The sequence below is a fragment of the Dipteris shenzhenensis genome, chromosome 24, assembly GCF_047967505.1.
Source record: "Dipteris shenzhenensis isolate YYH24624 ecotype China chromosome 24, Dip_SZ_1.0, whole genome shotgun sequence".
Taxonomy (NCBI): domain Eukaryota; kingdom Viridiplantae; phylum Streptophyta; class Polypodiopsida; order Gleicheniales; family Dipteridaceae; genus Dipteris; species Dipteris shenzhenensis.
This window is the reverse complement of record NC_141619.1, coordinates 2,362,649-2,386,341: the sequence shown is the minus strand read 5'-3', so window position 1 is coordinate 2,386,341 and position 23,693 is coordinate 2,362,649. Positions and strand designations below refer to the sequence as shown.

Below are 23,693 nucleotides of genomic sequence, written 5' to 3'. Positions count from 1 at the left end.
ACAAAATCTCTGAGTGGAAGCCAACAAGAGTGCCAGCCTTAGACAGAGGATGTGGATATGTGAGGCTGCAAAAATCCTATGATAGAGCGCTGGTAGCTGTCAGTGTGGGCAGCTCGCAGAAGTGTCCTAGCTATAGCCTGACGATGAAGTGCCACAGTCACTCCTCTGGGTCGGGCATATGGGTAGCAAAGTCTCCTAGCATTATTTGTGCCTCAGTGCACTGGTGAGTCTGACGTGTCTCTGACTCGGGTACCCAGAGGGATGCCTATCTAGACTTGTGTTTGTTGCCATGCTAGATGGTCGGTATTCTGGCTGATTCCATGCTAATAGTGATATTGCTAGGGTTATTGGTGTTGTGTTTGATTATTGTACTTTGAGAGCAATTCTATTGGGATAGATTGAATCGATGATTGGCTTGATTGATTGCTAATGACTAATGTGATTGCAACTGAGTACAAATGATGGAGCTAATGATGAGCATTGTAGGAAGTGCGAGGGTACTGATTGAGGTATCACCCACCCATGTTATATGGCCATAGGCCAATTTTTGTACAACTTTGATATTGTATACCTAGGGCAATATTTTTGTATGAGGACATAAATCATGACTTATTTTGTTGAAGGAAAGGGATAATTTTAGCTCCTCATGCTTTAATGAAATATCTCAAATACTATAGATGATTGGTTGCACGGGTATCAGAGCAAGGCTAGACTATAGGCCTATTGGGAAGGAGAAGAAAACGAGCTCCCTCGTGTGAAGGTTTCACGAGAGAGCCAAAGAGTACATGTGGCAGAATTCTCAAAGAAGAGAGAAAAAGAAACCAAACAAGGGGCTTCTCCAAAGTCAGACTTTGCAAAGGGTGATTTGAAATTAATTCTTTATCAATTGGTTCCTGTGTGTCAGAGTTCACAACATCCACGTTGCACGAACACATCCATGTCTATGAGCTTGTATCATACTCATAGCCTCACTGCACCTTTGGCCAACCACGAGCCATTGCAATAGACGTGCTTCAAGGGGAGTGTCTCCATATAGCCACTCGACCAGTAAGCAATCCTCTGAAGTGTGTGGCAGAATTCACTGTCTCATGAATGCATTGACAGCAATTCAAGGTGCCTCCCAAGCAGCCTTAAACCAATTTTTACTATAGTCTATCCGTACAATGGAAGATTCTGTAAGCAACAAGATGTCTAGATCATGCTTACCACTTAGATTCCCATGATCTAGACCTGAAGATCAGAGGATAGGAATCCAAACGAGTATTACTGCATCTTGTAAAGCACCATATAGAGTGAAGCAAATAGAGCAAAAAGAAATCCAAGAGCAAGTCGAGGAGTTGATAGAAAGGGGATTGATAATACCTAGTAGTTCTCCTTATGAAGCACATATTTTATTGGTCAAAAAGAAGGACCCTTACCGAAATGTGCATGATTATCATGCACTAAACAAGATCATAGTGAAAAAACAAGTATCTGATTCCTCGGAAGGATGAAATTTTGGATAAATTCATAGGGACCAAGGCCTTTAGCAAAATTGATTTTAAATCCCGTTATGATTAAGTTCATATGGCAAACGAAGTCATATATAAGACTGCCTTTACAAACTCATACAGGGACATAATGAATTCCTACTTATGCCTTTTGGGTTAAACAATGCTTCAGATACTTTTAGTAGAATAATGAAGCGGTTTTCTTAAACACCAAGACTGTATTGTGGTATTCTTTCATGATATTTTGGTGTTTAGTAAAGATTTAAAAGAACACAACAAACATATGGAGTTGGTCTTTACACTCTTGAACCAATATCATAATCCTGAAGAGAGTAGTCTCTTTCAAGATCAAATAAAATACTTAAGCCATATAATATCAGCCGATGGAATCCGAGTAGATCCACAGAAGATAGAATGTATAATCACATCAATCCTAGGATTAAGTAGCTTTTATAGAAAGTTTGTCAAGAATTTTACATTCATTGCCAACCAATCGACATGAATTTTTAGAAAAACTAAACATTTTCATTAGATTAAGTCAAAAGATAAAATCTTTTGAAGCTTTGAAAGAAGCTCTTGCAAAGGATCGTGTGTGACAACTACTTGGTTTTTCTAGACTATTCTTTAGGGTTGGAGCAGTCCTTATGTAGGATGGACATTCCATAGCTTATGAAAGCCAAAATTAAAACCAGTGCAGTGCAAGTACAGCACATATGATGAAGAATTGATCGTCGATGTTCATGCATTAAGGATGTGGAAGCATTATCTGAAGGGAGCTTAATTCCTTGTCAAGATCAACAAAGTATTTAACACTTGTTGGACCAGCCATTCATATCAGATAGGCACATTAAATGGGTATCATTTAAACACAGCTTTCAACCGGCAAACAAAATGTAGTTACTAATGCTCTAAGCAAAAAAACCAAGTACTAATCACATTACTACTTTAGAAATTCCGTCATTCAAACACATGAAGAATTCTTATCAAGGGGATCCAAACTTTTCTAATATATAGAATGAATTGGATAATAACAATCGATAACCTATGTCAAAATAGTCATACAATGATGCATACCTCTTTTACGACAAAAGTGTGATGGAAGAAATGCATCAACATCATATATGGTGTTACGCTCAAGTTGACGTAGCATGACCTCGGAACGGTCAGTGGACATTTTCATTTAGAGGATCAATGTTTGTATTATATTTACTTGGGCTTCATGTAAATGGTCAAAAGGATTAATGTCAAGGTCCTTGATGAGGGTGACAAGGCACGGACTAGATGGGTCTAAGGCTATGGGTCTTAAATGCATTGAGTATGTAAAAGCGCATAGGGACAAGTAAATTAATTGGTATCCAAAGAGAGGGGTAGAAAAGATGCATTTAAGAGGTACCCTAGAATGTAGACATGTGGCAGACTAGATCCATCTAGGGAATTGGGGCTTTGTGGATTAGCATGCAGGAGCTTTCACGTGCGATTAAAGTTTTGAGAGAGCTTGCTACCATAGAGAACCAGCTAGGTGGAACGATAGCGTGCCATCACCCGTGAAGAGAGAGAATTGACGAAGGAGAGCGTAGGTGTGTTAATATTTGGTATCAGAGCCGAGTGATCGATGAAGGGATGTTTGGTTTACCGTAAGGATGGACAAAAGAGTATGGGAACAAATTGCATAGGTGCCATTACGGTAGGAAAAGGCGAATTCTTGGTAGTGTGAAAAATTCATGTCATCAAGAACAATTGCGCAACCGTTGTCATTACTGGACATATTTTCACATTGTGTCAGCCTTCACATGTTCTCCCACATTCGTAGATTTGGGTCAATCAAGGAAGGTTCTCATCGACGCTCGGTGGCTTTACTCGACCATGATTACCTTCATATGTTCATGCTGAGGGTATGAGGTTTGCTATGATTAGCAAGCAATGAGCCTCTAGTATCCGACGCGCAAGTTAATGATGCTTGGAAGTTCTACGCTACAAGTTGACAATTGGAGTAAGACATTGGAATCGTATTCAGGGAGCGTGGGCGTAGAGTGGAAAAGGATAGACGGACGTCGTCAACATTGCAGGAGTTTATGACTTCTTTTCCGTACCCGCTCCACATAGTACTTGATTGTCACAAGGCTTTCCAGGCAAAGAATGACACACATGTACTGCTTCACGGTTGCCCTACGAAGGCTTGTTGACGATTGGGTGAAGTCGAATTTGATGGTATAGAGAATTACGTCAATCAGTGACAGAATCCCGTTTTTTTCCGTCCATATATTGACGGAACTTGACGAAAAATCAATTTGGAGGTGCTTTTGAGTAGATTTGGATATATCGAAGTGGCGTAGTGTTGAATTGAGGTGATTAGGGACCTGAACACAGAAGTTGGGACCAGGGATCTTTCTATTTCTTTATGCCTTGGAGTTGTTTAAGTTTTAAAATTTTATTGTGGGTTTGGTTATCTCCCGTTGCTAAAGATTGCAGATATTTCCCTAGTATTGTGAAGTTGCAGTTGTCTAGCTTGCAGGCATTCCCTAGTATAGGAAAGTTGTGACAGTTTGCATTTACAGTTTATATAGAGTGTGTGGGGGGGGGGGGGGGGGGAGGGAAACCAATCGACCTAAATGGAAGTTGAAGAAGAAGCTTCTAGGGTGGATCCCATAGAATCGGGAGTCCGGCCGACCCTGCAGGTGTCACGCCGAACAAGCCATACACTGTGCGGTAGAATAGCATTATTGGAGGATGTCTTGCAATAGATTTTAGCTCAACAATTGCAAGCAAATGTAGGGCAATCCGAGCTCAAAATTATAGTTCATAGTATGTCCACCAGACATCTCATGGACAGAAAGGTAAAGCTCCAATGGAGCCTAAAACCAATGTTCATACGGTCGAGCCTAGGAGGGCTAAGGTGCCTAATATTGCCAATTATAGGCCAGATAAGTATTCTGGTCGGATGTCTGACTGTAGTTCCAATATCATAGAGACCTGGTTAAACAAATGGGACGAGGCCTTCATTTGTGAAATCAAGAATGATATGAAGAAAATCCGCGAGGCCACCCACATGTTTAATGAGGCAACAGATAGATGGTGGATAAAACAACAGAAAGATGGAGTGGCATCCACTACTTGGGAGGGGTTTTAAAAAGAATTTAGAAAACACTTCTTACCTCCTGACGAAGCCCGAGCTCGGGATCAGTATAGAAACCTTCGTCAGAGAAATTTATCAGTAGCGAAATATACTGATAAGTTTAAAGAAGGTGTAATAAAATTTTATGAGCCTCTACCTCAGTCGGTGCAGGTAAAAGATTTTATCTTTGGACTGAATGATCAAATCAAGATGGAAGTTCGAGCTAGATATGTGAACACGCTAGATGAAGCAATTGCCACAACCTTGAACTATGAGGATGCAAAAGGAAACAGACTAAGTGGGTTTGTACAAAGGTTGGGACTCGGTACGAGTACCAGAAGAAAACTGGGTTTAAGAAGAAGTGGATTAGCAAAGGAAGTGCCTCACAGCCTAGTCGCTAAGCCAAGCAGGCGAAGCCAGTTGAGATTCCTTCTAAATCAAGTACCACCATTGGAGTGAAAAGAAAAATAACACTAATGGCAGCCCAGGCTTGGTCGAAGTCTTCTTTGAACCCAAAGCAAAGAGAAAAAGCGAGGAGAGAAGGCTTGTGTTTTGGATGCCTTTAGCCTCATCAGTGGAAAGATTGTCCATGAAACAAGAATTGTCGGATGGCTAAGATGGTGATCTCAGAATGCGACGTGGAAATGGAGAAAAAAACCAGAGCACGCCGGAAGCAGATTCAACTAGCAGGATCTTCTCAAAGGTCAGTACCTGTTTTGTTATGTGTCTGTTACTAAGCTAGTAGACAGTGCACCTGACACCTGATAATATCCTATCAAAGCCCGCAGCAACGGGATATACAGCCTTTAACGATACGGAGTTAATTAAAATGAAGGGGCAAGTAGCCAATCATGACGTCATTGTGTTGTTTGACTCAGCGTCAACGCACAATGTAATTAACTCCAAGCTTGTTAAAGAGGCTAAAATTAAAGACTAGCCCATCTGACTATGCATACACAGTCAGAATGGCAGTCGAAAGTTCAACAGAAGCATGGGACCAAAGGGTTACCCAGTTGGAACTTCGGATTCAGGACTATGCAGAGAAGCTTGATTTTGAAATGACAAAGCTTGCTCACGCAAATATAGCCCTGGGTAAGGCTTGGCATTCTAGAAAGAATCCAGCCATAGATTGGAAAAAGCACATTTATTAATTCAAGATGAATGATGTGTTGTATGTCTTACAAGGTGAAAAAGATACACCTCAAGGACTGGTTGGCTTCTGTAATGGGAGTTCGAAACAAGAAGAGTTTTTGTTTCTTTGTACAGCATCGGTAGAGCCGATTGATGGTCCTTCGGCTAGCACTGATGTTACCCAAAATGGAAAGATGGCCAAGTTGGCTGATCAAATAGTAGAGGAGTTCTCTGACTGTTTTAGGGATGAGTTACCTTATGGGTTTCCTCCAGAGCGGAATGTTCAGTATAAGATTGAACTAATCCCGAAGGCAAAACCTGTAAATAGACCTCCCTATAGGTTAAGTTTTACAGAAGCAGCGGAGGTGCGAAGACAACTAGAAGAATACCTCAAGCTGGGGCAGATTCAACCCAACTTCTCACCTTTTGCTTCGCAAGTGATATTGAAGAAAAAGAAAGATGATACTTTTCGCCTTTGTATAGATTACAAAGCATTAAATAATATCAATGTTAAGCACAGGTATCCGATGACTCGAATCGATGACTTGCTAGATGCATTACATGGAGCCATAATTTTCGGTAAGATAGATCTCAAATGTGGCTACCATCAGATCCGTATTAGAGCCGAAGATGTGCATAAAACCGCTTTTAGAAACAGGTTTGGACATTATGAGTTTTTGGCTATGCCGTTTAGACTTACCAATGCTCCGGCTACATTCGTCATGCTCATGAACGATTTACTATGTCTGTATATCAGGAAGTTTGTAGTACAGTTTATTGACGACATTCTTATTTTCAGCAAAAGTATTACTGAGCATCATGAACACTTGAGAATAGTGTTCAGTACTTTGAGGAAAGCCAGTCTCTATGTGTGTAAGTCTAAGTCTATGTCTTTGTGTGGAGACACACTTACATAGACGCATTTGAAAAGTGTTCAGTACTTTGAGTAAACAACCTGACTTGAGAGGCCGCCAAGCTAGGTGAGCACTTTAACTTGATGGTTCAATCCTAAAGAGGGAATGATAATAAAGTTGCTAATGCGTTGTCACGTATTATGCATAATATGAGTTTCACGGTATTAAGCAGTGCTCTAATGACCGAAATTAGAGAAACTCAAAAGGTGGACAAGTTCGTCCAGAGCTTTTCTATCCTTGTGGTAGTTGATCGTCTTACCAAGATGGCTCACTTCATTCCGACTAGAGAGTCTATTAGTGCCCCGCAAGTGGCGGATTTGTTTATTAAACATATATTTCGTCTGCATGGATTACCCAAATCCATAGTGTCGGACAGGGATGTTAAATTTACCAGTCATTTTTGGACTGCAGTGTTTGAGACACTAAGGACTGAGTTAGGGATGTAGTGGGGATCATCCAGAAACAAATGGTCAAATGAAAAGAGTCAACCATATTTTAGAGCATATGCTTAGAGCATATGTTTCATTGAGGCAACATACGTGGGACAAGTGGTTGCCACTATTAGAATTTGCCTACAATGATAGAAAACATTCCTCTCCAGGGTTCAGTTCGTTTGAGCTGAACTATCGTTATAGATCAGCAAATCCAACTACAGCTGAAATACCTCAGAAAGTGCCTAGTGCAGCGAACTTTGTGATTCACTTGCAAGAGCTAACATTCGCCAAGCTATGGATAGAGCTAAGGCATCTGCGGATGAAAACACATCCATTAGAGAATTTAACGAAGAAGAAAAAGTTTTTCTCAAAGTTCCTTCGCACTCCAAGTCTTTGACTGCAAGAGAGTGTGCTAAGTTATCACCCCGATATTCTGGGAGTGGTTAATTCTAAAAAGAATAGGGAAGGTGGCCTATAAATTAGAACTATCACAGGGTTGTAAGATGCACCCAGTGTTTCATGTTTCTCGTTTAAAGAAATTTTTAAATTTTTGCCCACAGGTGATTCACTAATCGAGGGTGTTGTTTTGTTTTGGGAGATAGAGGATAATGCAGGGTCCTCTAATGCAGGGCGCAAACCAACAAGAATCCTGGACCGAGAGGATTACCAAAAAACGAGCGAGGAAAAGTGAGCGGACCAAAAAAAGCGAGTAAGAAAAAGTGAGCGAGCCAAAAAAAACAATCAAAACAAAACAATAATAGATTGACAAATCCTTATTGTAGCAACTGTTGAAGTTCTTAAAAAGTCCATGAGAGAGTTGGAAGGATTACAAAAAATTGAATGAGTAAAAGTGAGCGAAGATAGGATGCATCTTTACTAATGATGCCTTGGCAATGACATAGGCATAATCAAGTTCTCTCTCTCCACCAACATAAGTGAGATCACCAATGGCATCCTAAATTCTCATCTTTTGGGCCAAAACAGGCAGCGCGTTAACCCGCTCCCTCTTTTGGTCCAAAAGGTGATAATTTCGACGTCATGTATCTTTTGATTTACGAATCCAAATGGGGTCATGTTACATATCAAAACGAATGGCAAGGCATGATTTAGATGATTATCATGACCTTTTGCAACATTTAATAAAACTTCATGCATCAAAATGTGAATTTAATGGAATTTTTGCCCCCTTCTTGCATTAGAGTTAGAGCAAGGCCGCTCGTAATAACATGTTATGATCATGTTCGATGTTGAAGTTTTTATTGAATGATGTACTTAAACTATATACTACCTGTTGGTAGCCAAAGCATTTCCATGCAAGCTCATCTCATAATGAGAATAAATAACAATATCACTAATGTAGACTTACACGCATATGTTATAATCATCTTCAAAATTATGGTGATACTATAAAGCTTTATTAACGATCAATACATACATATAGTGAGGTTATGTTTTTCTCAAGTGATGCACTTCAACAATATAGTACTTGTTTCTATTTAAGCTCATCTCATTGAATGTAGAGCACTATTACTAATGTGCACTTGCAATATTATGTTATAATCATGTTCAATGTTGAGGAAGCACTATAAATCTTTATTAATGATGAGCGCATACATACAATGAGATTATGTCTTGGTAGCCCAACCATTTCTGCTTTGCTCACTTTATCTCGCTCGCTTATTTGGTCTTGCTCGCTCAACATCGCTCGCTTGATTGATTGCTTCTTGGAACGAGGACAAGTACGCAATCGGAAGATACCCACGGTGTTGGTTGCATGGCATGGTTTACCTCTATCAGAAGCTACCTGGGAATCCGTATACCAGTTATGGAGAGCGTTCCCAGACTTTATCATCGAGGACGTTGATGCCTAAAGAGGGAAGGAATGTGATGCTCAAGTTGAGGTAGCATGACCTCGGAAGGGTCAGTCGACATTTTCCTTTAGAGGATCAATGTTTGTATTATATTTATTTGGGCTTCATGTAAATGGTCAAAAGGATTAATGTCAAGATCCTTGATGAGGGTGACAAGGCACTGACTAGGTGGGTCTAAGGCTATGGGTCTTAAATGCATTAACTCTGTAAAAGCGCCTAGGCGCAAGTGAATTAATTGGTATCCCAAGAGAGGGGTAGAAAAGATGCATTTAAGGTACCCTAGAATGTAGACATGTGGCAGCAAACTAGATCCATCTAGGGAATTGGGGCTTTGTGGATTAGCATGCAGGAGCTTTCAGGTGCGATTAAAGTTTTCAGAGAGCTTGCTACCACAGAGAATCGGCTGGGTGGAACAATAGCGTACCATCACCCGTGAAGAGAGAAAGAATTATGCTCAAATTGACGAAGGAGAGCGTAGGTGCGTTACATATGGGATATAGCGGCGTAACTACTACTCTACAAGCGATAGCAAGGGAATTTTATTGGCCTATTATCAAGAAAGATCTGACAAGATTTGTTGCAAATGCATCACTTATCAAAAGGTAAAAATTTATAAAGGAAATACTCCTGGATTGTTAATGCCAGTGCCCATTCTTACTCAATCTTGGGAGCAAATATCCATGCACTATAGTAGACTGCTTTAGTAAGCAAGCATTCTTTATCCCATGCAAAAAGACTCTATCCGCTCAACTGCACAACCAGATCCCTTTTTTCATTTTTTTGGCAAAGAAAAGACTTCTATTAAGTATGAGAGAAACTCCAAGAGCAAAGCTTAAGGAAGGAGTACATTATGCAAGGCATGAGAAAACAAACACCCTAATAGAGAATAACCAAGCTCATATAGAGAGCTAGAAAAAATCCAAGGTTGACGCTGAAAGTGTACCTCAACACCACAGAGGATTCCGAGAAGAACAAGAACCCAATCCACTCCCTCAGGAAAACAGTCCTCCTGGTAGAGGCTGCCTAGGAAGACCCTTGCATGCTCCCCAAAATAGACACCAAGGTAGGTACAGTATCTGTCTAAATCTGGCCAATATGTGTATAGAGGCCTCTGTGCATCCAGAGTCTTCTTGACCTCCAAATACGCTATGTTGATATGCTGGCCAAAATCTCCCATGAAGTATTACAGAGGCACGTGTGCACGTCTATGAGGAATGCCAGCAACATCATCCAAAGAGCAAGACTCAGCCAAATGTTGTCGAACCGAAAGAGCCCAAGAGGAGTCATGTCTCTCATAAAACACATGAGGCACCAAAAGAAGAGCCAAGCCACCGAGCCCCAGGTCATGAATAAAGGAGAAGGCAGAAAGGTGCTCAAGCAGCTAGCAATCCCTTCACTTATATGCTTGAATTAGCTGATCATTCAACAATCCATAACGCATTTCACATTAGCCTATTTCAACCATTCCAGGGACCTCTACCTACACATCATGTTTACAAAGAGGCTCCATTGATTCATGACAAAGAAGAAATACTTGAGCCTGATTGCATTGTTGAAATCACAACTGGAAAAAGAAAAGCTTATGTCAAGTATTTGGTCAAGTTTTCCCAACCGCCAGAATGAGGGCTCCCGTCAGCTATCTCGGTCACCTGTATAGCAAAAAAGAAGGCTCCCAAGCCTCCTATTCCTATCTAGGGATTGCATCAAATTCCTTACCTCTCTGCTGCGCATGCTTTAGGGTGTCTAGATTGTAGAAATCGCCACCCACAATCTAGGAAACCATTTCTGGCAAGACCTCCACCAATGATTGCCAAAACGTGGCCCATGATCGAATCTCCGTGGAGGCATAGATGTAAACTTGGTAGACTCCACACCCATGCTCACCCATAGGGTGCGACCTAGAGGAACGATAGTACCATGAGCCACCACATGAGAGAGAAAGAAGGCACCTATAGTAGTCCATACTCCACTATTACCCCCATGCTCTCCAATCGAGGGCTCCTAATAAGTATGAGAACGCCTAGGCATAGCCATACCTGAACTAGCCGTCTACTAAGAAGACAGCTTGTGCTCCTATAATAACAATAAATCGATGTGTCCAAGCAATGTAGACTAGAGTTCCTATCAAAGAACTAGAGTTATTGGACCACGGGACCCTCTGCTATGATGCCCATTCATGTTCCAAGACACCAAGTGTGGGCTCATGATGAGGATGCTTGCGATCTCATTAGTTGCTTGTTCGGGGGCTTAAAAGATGAGGAAGCAGATGCATAGTCACGTAGTAGTCTTGCCAACGGTTTGGAAGGAAATACTGAGTTCTCCACCATTCCACTACAATGTATCATAGGAGGCAACCGCCTGCCATGAGATGCCACAAGCTCCCATCAGCCAACCCACCATCTCCACGTGGGTCATCTGCTATGGAGCCTGGCATCCATGGGAAGAGTCCACTCAGGTAATGATCTGTAAGTATTTACGATTCAACCTTCCTCCGCCCACGGGAGTTCAACTTTGCAATCCGACACAGATTTAACCACACGGGGCACTCATTGCGACAATGCCCTTTCAACCGGCGTGTAGAAGCAAATGATTACTCTTGGGAGGGTGACAAAACTCTCTCCGGGGCCTCAGCTTGAGGGGCTGCTTGTAAAGCTGCTACCTTGGTTGCTGGAAGTGCAGCTCCACTGGCCTTCACCTACTGGTTCTTCCCATAGTGGCACTCTTTCGTGGTGTGATTTTGAGTGGTCACACAAATGCACGTTGCTTTGTCTTCAACTGGCACTCCTCTCGAGTGTACCCATGATTACTACATTTGCCACAATATACACCCTTCTGAAAGCTCAGATTACCTTTTGACATGGCCATCATTTTGTCTAGTGCAGCCAACATTTTCATTGACAAGTTCCTTATTATGCATTTTTTTGTTTCTTTTCTCTTATGACGATGATGTCATCTCTGGATGCTTCCATACTATTCGCAGACATATCTTCACTCTTCTTCTTCTTTTATAAGTTCAGTAGCTTTAATCCACTCTAGCCTAGTCACAGCTTCCATCATCTCATCCATCTTGTCCATGACAATTAGTCACCAAGAGCCTTTGCACTCTTTGTGCAACCCAAGGATGAACCAGTTTACGAACAATTAATTATCCACGAGGGCCTCTATAAATCCTTTGGAATAGGTTTGGAAGCTTGCTCGCAAAGTCCGCCACCAACTCTTGCTTCCCTTGACCCATTGTGCATAGCTTTTGGAGTGCACGATTGTTTGAACTCTTTCCAAAAACATCATTTTCATTGCCTCCTAGCCTGTTTAGTGATCATTGCCATATTGGACATACCATTGCATGCCACTCCCCTTCAACATGCACGAAAACATACTACTATGACCTTCGTCATCCCAGACACCATTGTACAAACGGCCTCAAAGTCCATAACATAGATATTCATGTCTTCTTTCTGCTTGCCTTTAAAATGAGGCAATGGCACTTTAATTGAATTCTAAGGACTGGGCAGGCGTGAACAGATGTGTACTACTGGAGGCTTTGGTTTTGTCGAATCCGCTTTTGAGGATTCAGTGCAAAACCCCTCCTATCAAAGTGTGTCACCACATATGCAAGGCTCGCTCCGTTAGGGGCACTTCTGGGTACTCCTCAAGAACAGTGTACACCTAGGTGCCTGTCATATTTGGCAAACAACTTGTGGACATACCACGTCCCACTGCTCTTGTTCATAGACCAGATTGCTACTCCACTCTGACCAAAATCTTGGCGCAAGCAACTCCTCTCTCCCCATCCGGATCACCAAAAAGCGTTGGTGCTTGTCACACACACTTAGATTCTGGTTCTAACCTGGAGGAAATGAGGAGGCTTAAGATGAAGGGTGCAGGATTGCAATGGACATCAGAATAAAAGATTTCAGCATATCGATACACACAGAACATATAGAGGAATATCCATCTTCATGATCATTCCAATTGAGAATCTGGCATATATTGCCACAATGAAATGGACAAGCAAAGAGTACAATCCAGCCATGAACTCTCACAAGACATACACTGCTCTCTCTCTCCCTTTACATGCATTAAGGAGACATCAATCTCAACTACAAATGAGCTACAGCACAATCCATGCTACTTCTCCTTTGACACGGATCACATGCAATGATCACCCAAACATGCAGATCAGATCATTACAACGATCAACAAATTGTTTTTGTGGATTAAGGATCAAGGATACTCTGCTCACACAGATCCTGTCAATTCCGCTCAAACTGGCCAGTCACATCAAAGGAGATCAGGTCATAACTGTCCGAATGGTGTGGCTTTGCATACCACTTCTTCACAAGGGTACCCGCCCTCTGAGTTCCGCCTTAGCCCGGAATTAAAACTCAAAGATAGTTCAAACTCTGGTCATGCTCTCAACCATACTAACAGCTTTATGTCACCCCTACAAAAATTCATTACGGTAGAAGCTATAACCTCTGATTACTCTATTATTTGAAAACTATGTATCTGGCTAGATCATAACTATGTTAAGCATGGCTAAAGAGATTCCTTGAATAATGCTGCTCTCTTCTGTATGACAGATGAACAGAAGCACTCGTCCAGCAGACAATCATCGAGGTTGTTACTTGTCCTGTGTGATAGACATGCACCACACTTGTCCCCTCCATTTCACTGCACGTGTGTCTTGATATTTTTACTTGAAAGTTTACAGTTTATATATTTTCTGCAAGGCATTCATTTCAGATAAGAAAGAAAAAAGCATGGAGAGCACATCCATTTTCAATCAAAGTAAAAACGAAGCGAGCAGGAAAAATAAATTAATTTGGAGCAATCAAATCTTGAAATCAAAAGATCCAACAACGACCAGTATCAAAACCACATTTCAAATAGCACACCTGCATCAACGTGGGTAGTTCCAGCTCAGGAAAAGAGGGTGGATGGCGTGCAGGTATGTGAAGATATAGCATCTGCACCAACATGTACTACAGCAAATTATTTCTCATTCTCATCTGAATTGTTAACAAACTTTAGACATAAAGTCTAAAAGTGAGGGTATTTATAGCATTTAGGGAGTAGGAAAAAAATCCCTACTTGCAGTTTGAGCAAGATTTTGTATATAAACCTTTGGCATGGAACCATTGAAACTTAGAATCAAAACAATGGCAGCATCTTGACCTCTCATCATATTATACAGTAGAATGCCGGGCCAGTATGCAAGAACACGCATTAAAAACATCAAAGGCATAAATTTAAAAGCAAGATTAATGCACCTATGAATAAAAGTTCTACGTCTCTAGTCACTGTCCTTTTGTCTCCTAAGGAAAACTGTAGAATGGCATGTAGCTAGACCAGCATTTTGGAGAAAGAATGAAAGTTTGAAGTTCCTTTGCATCAGGAGTATTCTTTGAAGACAGCTAAAGTTGTAAGCTTTGAAAGCAAGCCTAATGCAGCTAACAAATATAGGTTTTAGATACCTACAGGCATTTCTTTTTCCCAGTAAAGAAAAACAAATAGGCAAAACTTCGATGCCAATAAGAAAAAACAAGGTGATAACACAATTGCAGGTTCAATGGACCGCAGTGATCTGCAATGGACAATATCAAATCTGCAAGCCTTTTCAGTTGTATTAACAGTTTTGGTTGACAAAGGGAAGAGACATGAATGATCACTCTTCCTAATGGATTCACTGCTATGCAAGCAATTTGAAGTACACAAACATAGGTTTAGAAACTAGCCTTAGAGATTGCTGGATCCCTGGTCCCCTGGTGTGCTGCTGCCATTCCAAGAAGTACGCCAACTGTTGTCGCTTCATGCTCCTGGCAACAACTGATGAAGTGTTACAAGGATTGCTAGACTGATCAAGTGCCCTTCAAAAGCTTGATCATTAATAGACATTGAAATGACCTGAGATAGGTAACGGTAGACATCTGTGGCAGCAAGAACCCGAAGATGCCTGTGTAGACCAAGCGACATAAGTAAACCTGCATGTACATAGCTTGGCTCATCTGGTTTGTTATATACAATCCAGGTGCGAGTAATCTTGTCCTGAAATCAGAAATCCAAAGTACCAATATATCATGAGAAAGAGCAGGAATGTACTCCAGACAACCACAACGTTCAGAAAATCTCTTAAAAATAAGTGAGATTTTCAAATATTGACCTGACAAGGAGCAAGTTTCAATCCTGCTGCAACACCATTGTGAAATTCTGGCCATGATGTTAAGTCTGAAATATTGCCTGCACTAGCATCCAGGTTGACCTACAAGCAGAGAGATATTGAGAGCTTGATTAAACCAGTATCAATATAAAGGAAACAATTATCAGTAAAGTTTACTTACAAATAAGTAAACAATATGATGAGGAAATTATAACGGTTTCCAATGAGAATGTTCCTAATAGATAATAAAATGTCCTCAACTTTAAAAACATGCCTAGAAGAAAGTTTCGAGATGAGCTTCACATTTTGTGTACAATTTAAGCCTAGTTTAAAGAGAGCCAAAGGGATGTTAAACTTCGCCTTTGTCTATATATTATACATAGTTAAGATATGGCCAAAAGGATTATTGAACCTTTCTTAGTACCCAAGCACCTCTCTCTCTCTCTCTCTCTCTCTCTCTCTCTCTCTCTCTTTTGGGGGGGTGATCCAGTTGCCATTATATTACAAAGAACAGTCCCAAGAAAAGGGACAGTCAGTTACAAGTATCAAAAGATATCATTATATGACAAGAATGCAGGATGATCTATGTCCCGAGCATGTAGACAATCATAAAACGATTGCCTTAAGATGCCCGAAAGAACTATATTTAGCCAAACACTGATCACCAGGTTACTATATTTCATGTGTTGCTAAGCCCGTGGCTACTTCCATGGTCACTTTAGCCAAGGGGACTGGCCTAGAGGAAGCACTCACTTCCTAAAAGTCCCTAGTTCAATTTTCAGTGCACCTACTAGGCCCAACTGCTAAGGGTTGAGGGGTCTAGAGGTTAGGCCCAAGAGAAACCAATGTTTCTTTTGTTTAGAGGGTTAGGATTTTAATGTGAGGGCCATACCAATGTTTCATTGGTTTTGGGGGTTAGAGCATTAATGAGGGGGCCACGTGGCAGCCCCTCATGCAAGCCCACCTACCCATTCCTCTCCTTCCAAGCTAAGGTATACGGGATTTTTGACGTTTCTTTTTGGCTCTCATTTTCTCACGCATTCCGAGGTCCCCTATTCATCTCTCCTTCTCTAAGGTTCACTCCCCAAGGCTTCTGTACGAAAAGCAATAACCACGGCTGTACATAACAAATCGATTGTACGGGCTGTGCACGACTTCCCAAGGTGCTCAATACCTGCTGTACGGGTCACCATTAATGCAGTACGGACTGTTTCTCTAGCTGTACGAACACTTCTACACATTTTTCAAGGTCCTTCAGTTGTTGTACGGACCTGTTGGCACCCATTTCGAGCAAGTCGATCACTGTATGGACTGGAGCTGCTGCTGTTTGGGCTGTTTTGAAGCTAGCACACACTTCAAGGCAGGTTTTTGGAGCTGCTGAGGACTTCTTGCTTCCATTCTGGGGTTCCCTCCTTTGCAGAATAGTTTCTCTCTACTGTTTTCTGGCTTCTACACCCGTGAGCCTTGCTCTTCCCTCTCTTTTCAGCTCTCAGAATCTGTATCCCCACTTTCTCTTTCTTTCCCCTTGGCTGGAAGTCATTTCTACACCCCTGGGGGCCTGGGCAGACGATAGGTGCTCTTTCCCTCTTCCATGGACAGTGGGTATGGACATTCTGACTTCCGTTTGGTTTGACTTTGCTATCTTGGAAGCTTATTGCTTTGCATTTTGTTGTATGGAGGTCTTTTTGGGCATTACAGGCTGTAGGTAGATACCCAGCCACAGAGGGTATGTTTGGTTGGTGCCAAAGGGACAGATTGGTTGCAGTTTGATGCCTTGAGGCTATTTGAGCATTTATGGGGATTCGCTTTGAGCCTTGTCATAGTCAGGTGACACAGTTGTTGAGTTATGCCTTAGCTTTGACCCTTGCATTGGGGTACTAGTGGTGCACTAGAATTGGATGCAGGCAGAGGCCAAGTGTTGGCTCTGGTAGTGGAAAAATACAAGCAGAACAGTATATGGGTGCGCCCTTGTTGTAAGCATTTTCCATTTTCAAAAGAATTAAATAAATATCGAAAGGGCTGCCAAGGCGTTTGGGGCCAGTGGGTGTCTCGTGTGATGTTTCATTGAGAAGGATATTCGAGCCTCCATCCAGCTATTCTCAGTTTATTTGTAAGTGTTTTTCCGTGGCAATTAATTGATGGAAGTGATTGGGAATGATGCAATGTGGTTGTAGAAGGTGTGAATGCTAAGGTAGTTATGATTTACTGCCCTTTAGTTAATTGAAGGCCGGTTTCAGTTACGCTCCTTCCAAAGAGGACATAGTGCCCAATAGCAAACCCAATAAAAAAGTAGATCATATCCATGCCTTACTAGATGAAAACCAAACAGCCAAAATCTCTTATCGGAGCAAGCACTAGGAAAACGAGCCATGGCATGAGCAAGAAATCATAAGATTCGGGGTCTTGCAAAAGATATGGAGCGTTAACCCCCATGAGGACAAGCAGCATCTACAAGTGGCAGGGGCAATGTGATGACAAGCCAAAAGCACTCCAAATGGGAGAACTCCAAGTAAAGCCCACCACAAGAAGAATTTTTGCCGCAACACAAGTTTGGAAGCCCAAATATGTTGCAACCTTTGGTAGCATCACCAAGAGGAGCGTGTCACAAACCAGATGCTATTGGCACGAAGAAAAACACAAGGCGGAGGCAGTAAACTTTATACAAAGATGCAACCGTGTGATATCACAGCATCTGTGACTGTAAATACCATACAAGCCTATAGTGTTGCCCCAAAGCATACCGTTTGGCAATTGTAGGAAAGGAGATGACCATACCAGCTGCATCAACCACATCATCCACATGACAGATCATCAAGCACATCATGCACATGACAGATGCCTCTGGACAAAAAGAAAATAGGAACAACTAGATTCCTACAAAGCCAAAGGGAGCACGAAAGTCTTGACCCAATGAAGGATCTTTGCACGCAAGGAGTTATCTGTGAGAGCCATTATATTTCGGACGTGAAAGAACATGTTCGATGACATCTTGGTCTTTTAGAGACAGAAGAACAACATAAGGAGCACTTGGCCATCGTGTTCTAGGAACTTTGAAATCACAAGCTTTTTGTAAATGGCAAGAAGAGTGAGTTTCCCCTTGATGAGATTCACTACCTCGGGCACATTATCTCCAAAGAAGGGATTCGGATAGATCCCGCAAAGATAAAATCAAGAATGGCCAAAGCTTACCTCGGTACATGAAGTACGTAGCTTCCTCGGTCTTTGCTCCTATTACAAATGCCTCATCAGACACTTTGCTGATATAGCACCCCGTTACGTGATTTGACCAAGAAATCGGAAGTTTTCAAATGGGGAGAACAGCAAAGAACAACTTTTAATACTCTTAAAGAGAAGTTAACAACCGAGCCGATTCTAGTTATTACAGATCTACACTAGCAATTTGATGTGGTTTGTAATGCATGTGGAGAGTGTGTAGGAGCTGCTCTTCACCAGGATGGTCGAGTGATAGCTTAGGAGAGCAGAAGGCTGCGTGAGACAGAAAGATTTATGGGTTTGTACGAAAAAGAGATGCTAGCGTTCATTTATGCTTAACCATCTGGAAGCATTATCTTCTTAGAGCTGACTTTGAAGTCAAGAGCGACCATCACAGCCTCATGTATTTCTTGACCTAGACAAAGATCTTCGAAAAGCAGATCAAGTGCGCAATACATGTCAACATTGTTCACCGTGATTGAATGAGACTCCGGTGTGGGATTATGAGTATCCCAGAGACTGCAAAATCGATTACAGTTGCCGTTAGGCCGTAGTGGGCAAACCACTTTGCCTAAAGTTGCTGCAATTTTAGGCAAGGGTGAAGCCATGCATTGCGGGAAGTCTACAACTTCAACCCAGACCCGACATCGATGCCGAATCAGAGCCTTATAATCCCTTGTGGGGGACCATGGCAAAACGTGCACCATTTGCTGCCCAAAAAGAGTGGCGAATGTTCCAAAAGCATTTGCATGTTAACCTCATCTACCATAATGACCTCAAAAAAGATTTTGGCTGCATAGTGTACTTTACGAACAAACGAGCCAGCCAGTGTTCGGGTCAACCAGTTGCCTACCTCTGCAATAGGTAGCATCCAACCTGGGAAAAATAAAATGACTACATTTTTGGCATATTCTCTAACTGGATCCACAATTTCATCCACATCAACCATGAGACCAATTGATGGAACAGAGTCTTTCCACTCTTTCCTTGTGTCTGCAAATCGTTCGTGCATGACATCATACACCAGTTGTGCTTCAACAGAATCATGCACGGGGTCATGTTGACCCTCAACCTGATTTTGCTTTTTGCATTAAGCCAATCCATCCTTTTGAAAAGTTTTTTCATAAGAGTATTCAGCCATGTCTTCTGAAGAAGATGAAACCCAAAAAGGAGGTACCTGTAAAGTGATAAAAGAGGAAAAACAGTCCGGAAAAACAACCCACAAAAAAGAAGGAAATAGTGTATTTGCAAGGAGAAGAAGACGAAAGAGATATGTAGGGATTTAGAGAGAAGAAAAGACAAGTTCTGGAGAAGGAAAAGAGAAAAAACCAGAAAAAAATCCAAGATGAACTAGAAATCTGAGAAAAAAGAGAAGTTCTGGCGATGGAAAGAGAAAAGGTAATCAAGTAGAAAGATTGAAGTTTTGATAACAAACATCAAAACAGCATACAAAGAGAAAGGAGAGAGAATTCGATAGCAAGAGCAAGCAGGATGTGAATTCAAACGAGAAGAAGTGCCTCCCACAACATGCAGGTCCCAACAGCAGTCCGTACAGCCGTACGGTTCCGTACTGACTGTACGGAAACTGTACGGGCAGGAAGGGGGTCGAGGCTGGACTTTGGCGGGTTTGTACGACGAGCAAGAGGCGGGCAGAAGGGTGCACACACACACACACACACTAGGACCCAAGATAATCTGGCGGGCTGGTCCCCCCCCCGCCCCCCTAAAGGATTTTATTATCCAGAGAAATTCTGAATACAAGCTTCACACACACACACACACTTTTTTTTTGGTAATATCCAGTGCAGTATATTTATATGCTCATAAATTTACATGATGGGAGGTCTCCGAAATGGAGAGTATCCCAAAGATCAGAAACATAAAAAGAAAAGCTCTATGCAAGAAGCATCCATATCACCCTCATGGCAAGCATCATATAAGGATTGCCGCACGGAAAGATTCATATGACTTGTGAATCTGCCGACCCAAGTATGCCAAATTATGCTCACTCCAGATTGTCCAAAGAGCCCAATATCTCACCCAAGAGAGAAATAGTGAGTATTGAGACAAAGACCTCATAAATCTGCCAAAGAGCCAGAAATGTTTCCCAACACACATTTTTGTTGTAAGAGAACACACACACACAACACACATTTTTTTTGTGAAGATTTAGTTGCTTTATATTATACGGTAGTTTCCCCCGAAAGGGAAGCTCAAAAGTACATCAACTAAGAATCTCAATATATGACAAGTACACATCATAGTCTATCTAACCAGTCTGCAGACAATCAAAAAACAATTGCTGCAGAGAGCATCTAAAAAAAGAGTTAGTGGAAAAAGTGGGATCACCAAAGACACTATGATTGTGATCCTTCTATAGAGTCCACAGTGCCCGGTATCCAACCTAGAAGAAAAATCACACACAGACACACACACTTTTTTTTTTTTGTAAATCCATGACAGGTATATTATCAGCAAGATTTACATGAGGGTCTCAAAAAACAGAGAGCCTCAACAGGAAATCAAAAGCAAAGAGAAACTATTTCTAGGCATGACTGAGGAAGATCTCCTTGATGGCAAGCATCATAGATAGATTGCCGTAGGGAGAGTCTGAAATATTCATAAGATTGCAAGAACGGATTCCCAAAATATCTCATGTTGTGATCCTGCCATATGGTCCAAAAAGCCCAATATCTGACCCAGTACAAAAATAAAGAGTAATGGACCAAGGTTGTAGGAAGTCTGCCAAAAAGCCCAAAATGTTTCCCAAAAGGAGAGTTAGGGAAACGAAGGCGAAGCAACATGGAAATTTTGCATATGAAGGTCTTAGTGCTGGAGCACATCCAAAACAAATGAGGCACCGTTTCAGAAGGGGCCATGCATCGAAGACAAGAAGCAGATGCAATCCTTCGTTGAGCCAAAGTGACCCCCACGGATAAGGTTCCTGTAAGACAACGCCATAGGAAAAGCTTTTGCTTGAGAGGCAATTTGCTCCTCCATAAATTGCGGAGATTCTTTCGCCACCAAGCAAGTGATTTTGCGATATGCCAAAGAGAATTAGCATGTAAGTCAATCCATGGTGACGGCTGGAGGAAAGAGTATGTCGTCCTAACCGTTAGGCCAGAAAGAGTAACAGGACGAGAATTTGAGCCCACCGGGTGTAACAGGCAACATGCCTGGGCACATTATGCAGCCCTATGATGTGGTCCACACACACACACGCACACACACACATTTTTTGGTTGATTCCATGTATGTTTATATGAAGAGGCGGTCCCCAAAGTGGAGACCAAACTCAGCTCTCCGTGGATGAATGCCAAATAGCCAAAAAAGCCTGCCAAAGCAAGCAATAGGAAACCATGCTTGGAGGCGTTGTTGAATTTAAAACAGGAAGTCACATGTGATAGGGCAATGCCAAAAAAGATGGAGCAAAAATTCCCTAGGAGCAAGACATATGTGACATAGACCAGGAGCAGTATGTCTACGTGCCAAGAGTTGGCCAAAGGAATAACACCAAGCATCACTCTCCAAGCATCACACACACACGCACACCTTTTTTGTTTAATAAGATCCATTTGTCATATATTGCAAAAAACAGTCCCAAAGAATGGGACGAAAATTTACAAACATCAAAAGACATCATTATATGACAAGAAGGCAGGATAATCTATGTCCCGTGCATAAAGACAATCATAAAATGATTGTCGTAGAGAGGCACTGAAAAACTGATATTTAGCTAGAGAGGGATCACCAAAGATCCATGATTGCGATCCTTCCTCAAGGTCCAGAGTGCCCAATACGAACCCAATAGAGAAAAATATCATATCCTTGCCTCACCGGACAAAAACCAAACAGCCAAAAGTTCCTGCCAAAGGAGGCATTGGGAAAAAAGACTTGAAGCTGCTACTGTTAAAACAAGAAATCACGAGACTCTGGGCAATGCCAAAACAGATGAGGCATAGACCCCCATGTAGACATGTATTGTCGACAAGTGGCACATGCAGTATGGCGACGAGATAAAATTCAAGCATAAGTAGCTATTAGAAACACACACTTTTTTTTTTTGGGTAAAAGAACCTTTAATTAAGAAAGAAAGAAAGAAAGAAATTTTATTAGAGTCTTCGGAAGACCGATGGGTCTATGAAACTGAAAGAAAACCTGATACAAATCACAGTAAGGGTGAAGCTATTGAAACGAGCATCATCACCTGTGCTGAATCCTAAGTCTGATCATACATAATCAAATACATCTGGATGTAACAATGAAAAGAAAAGGACTGGAGCGGAGCGGAATCCTTCGTATGGCATGTCCCCCTGGCTGGTGCATAGCCGGTGATGGGACGCTGGTGCCCGTCAAGGAGGCTCGACGCAAGACCAAAGCCACCGTGACTCCCGTGGGACGTATCCCGAGTCTAAACAATGACAGGAGGTCCCCCAGAGTGATCAGTGTGTCCCCTCGATGTCTCGTGTGTCGTGCTGCGATCGTCGAGTTGGGGTCTCTGTCACGTCGGCGGCTAGAGACTGGACGATCAATGTCACTTGATAGGAAGAACTCTGTGATCCTGCTCTGAGAGGTGTCTGATGATGTGGCCAAGCCCCGTCGCCTGAGTAAGTACTCTCTATGTCGAACTCCCTCGTGAATGAAGGCCACGAGGCATCTCTGATCTGGGTAGGCGAGGACTCTGGAAAGAAGCCCAGAGCCGTCTCTGAAGAGGCAGTGGTAGCAACCTCGGATCTCGTAGTACACTGGGCACCTGAAAATAAAATGCTCCTTCGACTCAACCTCTTGACAGTCGCACAATATGCATAAGCGATGCTCCCTAGGAATCCCCTCTGCTCTGCCGCTCTCTATGCGGAGGTAGTGTGATGATACCCGAAACTGTCCAATGGAGATCCGTAGTGAGTGAGGCATATGAAGCTCAATGTACCCCGGTGGTGTGATGAATCCCTTCTCCAAAATGCGAAGACAGTAATCTCTGTAGAAACTCAGCTTCACTGGAAGCTCCCTCGGCTCCAACCAGGTCCTAAAGGTGTGTAGCTGTAGGAGATCCTCTCGAATGACCCAGTTTGTATGTGGCCCAATCGGGATGGTGGGTGGGAGCACCAGAGGGGCATCTAAACTGTACTGAAAAGGAGGTATCCTATCGATGTGGAACCCTAGTCTCACAAACCATCTGTGAGTCCGTGCATACCAGCATCGCTCGTCTCCCTCTGCTGCCAACCTCATGGAGGAATCGAGAGCCAACCATGGCAGCCTCTATCTCCCTAATGTGCAATCCCCATATGATCTAACCCGGTGTAGATATGGGCTCCAGCGACACCTGGATGCACTGCAGGCTTTTTGTTTATCCCATGATTTGGAGGTCAAC

At 42.2% G+C, this 23,693-nt stretch overlaps 1 protein-coding gene across 2 annotated transcripts in view; it reads right to left on the bottom strand.

Annotated features, from left to right (window-relative positions):
• Window positions 1-23,693, bottom strand: part of EMB2771 (E3 ubiquitin ligase) — a 305,147-nt gene that overhangs the window by 184,242 nt on the left and 97,212 nt on the right. For both annotated transcript variants that reach the window (XM_087395130.1, XM_087395131.1), the window contains 4 exons: window positions 15,116-15,214; window positions 14,860-15,000; window positions 14,691-14,771; window positions 13,851-13,922 (listed from right to left, as the gene is read on the bottom strand). In XM_087395130.1, coding sequence (XP_087251256.1) covers window positions 13,851-13,922; window positions 14,691-14,771; window positions 14,860-15,000; window positions 15,116-15,214 — 393 coding nt within the window. The remainder of the gene's footprint in view (window positions 1-13,850; window positions 13,923-14,690; window positions 14,772-14,859; window positions 15,001-15,115; window positions 15,215-23,693) is intronic.